The 2,323-nt window shown below is 33.9% G+C and overlaps 1 protein-coding gene across 1 annotated transcript; it reads left to right on the top strand.

Annotated features, from left to right (window-relative positions):
- Window positions 1–905: 905 nt before the first annotated feature.
- LOC106536276 (C-C motif chemokine 3) lies at window positions 906–2,056 on the top strand. The gene is made up of 3 exons (XM_014033487.1): window positions 906–1,492; window positions 1,577–1,703; window positions 1,850–2,056. The coding sequence occupies exons 1-3, from the start codon at window positions 1,429–1,431 to the stop codon at window positions 1,941–1,943; spliced, it is 285 nt and encodes a 94-aa protein (XP_013888941.1). The 5' UTR covers window positions 906–1,428; the 3' UTR covers window positions 1,944–2,056.
- Window positions 2,057–2,323: the final 267 nt, after the last annotated feature.

Genomic DNA, 2,323 nt, shown 5'->3' with positions numbered 1-2,323 from the left:
TATGGACAGACAAAATCAAGACGTTCAATGTGCTTTGCCCAGATGTGAGTTACCACGGCCTCACCCTGGAGCCAGGCCTGGGGCTTGTCGGCATGGGCCTGATGACTGTGGCTGTGTCTCGATTCAGGGGTTCCAGCCATTGATATGTATTACTGGTTTGGCTGTCACGTGACCTGAGCATGCTTCACAAGGGGAATTTTTATGCATCGAGCTAATGCTAATGCAAATCATTGAAATCAATGAGGAGAACGCAGAGCGGTGCAAACAAATGCTTAATAAATGTACAAATGGCACAGATACTTTGCTATAAGCTACCAGTATATAAATTATTACAAGTTTACAAGAGCAAAAGGGATTATGTTTCACAGGTAAATATTAAGCATATTTAACCAAAATGAATTATTTTAACTGTAAAATCTGTATGCTAACATTTAAAAAGCTTCAATGTTCATGTTTAACCTTTGATTTGAATTGATTATTTGTTGTCAAATATATAATTTACTGATATTAAACAAGTAAAATAGGGATTTTAATGGATTACTATAGTTAGACTGCATAATAATTCAGAAATTATGATGTAGACTCACAAATGACAGAGACAGTAATGTAATGATTGAGCATCATAAACATAAAATAAATCAGCCTTCAAGTTGTCAGACAGGCCAGTTTATTCTGATATCATATTTTCTACACCCAATATATGTGTTTTCCCACATTTTCAGACAAAAAGAAGAAAAAAATATACAAGCTGTGAGTCAGTGTCAGATACAGCCTTCATCAATATGCAGAACAATTTTTGTGATAACAATAAATTCATTAAACAATTCTTTGTGACCTGAAATAATTTGTACTGATGTTAAAATTATTTCAGTTTATAGCAAAAACTTTAGTGAAGTTAAGCTGATACCTATCAAAATGAATGACAAATGAATGAATGACTGGTTCTAAGTGAATGGATGGATTGATATATAAGTTCAAGTTAGTTTGATGCAGTCATCTTAGAGATTATTTCTTTATTCAGTGGGTTGTGAATGGATTCTTGATACCAATGTTATAGACATTAAACAAATTTTATAAAAGAAGAATATGCTCTAGAGCTCTACTGATCCTGTAGATATTCTTCAATTCCCTGGAAAAAAAATGAGGAAAAACCCTGATCAGATACTTCACTTTTCTGTGGTACAGAAGAATTTTTTATCTTTACAATAACCGTGGGTGAAAACACTTCACTGTTAAGTTCCTACTCAGAAAACACTAAGATGTCTCTGGAAACATCTTTGCAGTGAACCAATTTGCTGCGGAAGAACTGACATCAGAAGTTTCAGTTCTGCATTGGGTTAGATTTAAACCCGACTCCGGGAGGTCAACTTCAGTCACAACAGAACAAGAAGAAGAACCTGGCAACCTCATCATTTCATTAACAGAATCATGAAGACTTTCTGTTTGACTCTCGGGCTGCTGATGCTCATGCTCTGCTGCTGCAACGCCATTCGTGAGTGACCTCTGTGTTTTCTTCGTTGCATTTTAATGGTCCTCATTGATGCGTTGACATTGACAGTATTTATTATTCTCACAGCTTCTGCAATGCAGTTCAGCACAGCTCCTGGAAACTGCTGCTTCAAGTTCAGCTCTAAAAAGATACCGTTACAACGTGTGAAACACATAACCAAGACCCACAGGTCCTGCCTGAAGAAAGGATTCATGTGAGTTTTATTCTTTCTGTATTTTTTTTTTCAATTTTCAGTGTTCAAGTTCTTAAAAGGAATTATGCTAACCAATGGTCAGCACAGATAAGAATTCCATCTGAAAAACACAAAACTTATTTGTTTCATATTTTTATGTTCTGCAGATTTACCACTGTACTGCAGAATCAGATCTGCTACAGTTCAAACTGGGCTCTGAAAACCTACAATGACAAGATTGAAGGCAGCGGCTCGCAGTAAAGATCAAAATTTCATTGCTTTGTACATTATGGCTTCATATACAGAAAATGCTTGTTTTTTCACATGTAAATCTTTTTTTTTTTTGTATTTTAATAAAAACTTTTTGCCATAAATATTGTGGGTTTATGTTTTTTTTTTAATTATAAAAAAACAGGATTTGTGCATGTATTTAGGGTTTTCATCTTGTGACTGATTAGAAACAACTTTTTTATAAACTTGGACAAGTCAGGGACATTTTTTAAATTTATGCGTACACATTTCTGTTTAAAGTCTGAGTTTGAAAAGCTAAAAGATGCAATTGAATGTAAATACATAAGATGTAAAAAAAAAAAAAAAACCAAAACAAACAAAAACTATAAATTCAGAGTATTGTAAATAAT

This window comes from Austrofundulus limnaeus, unplaced genomic scaffold, assembly GCF_001266775.1.
Source record: "Austrofundulus limnaeus strain Quisiro unplaced genomic scaffold, Austrofundulus_limnaeus-1.0 Scaffold7, whole genome shotgun sequence".
NCBI lineage: Eukaryota > Metazoa > Chordata > Actinopteri > Cyprinodontiformes > Rivulidae > Austrofundulus > Austrofundulus limnaeus.
Note: the sequence above shows the minus strand (reverse complement) of the source record. Positions and strands in the feature narration are given on the sequence as shown.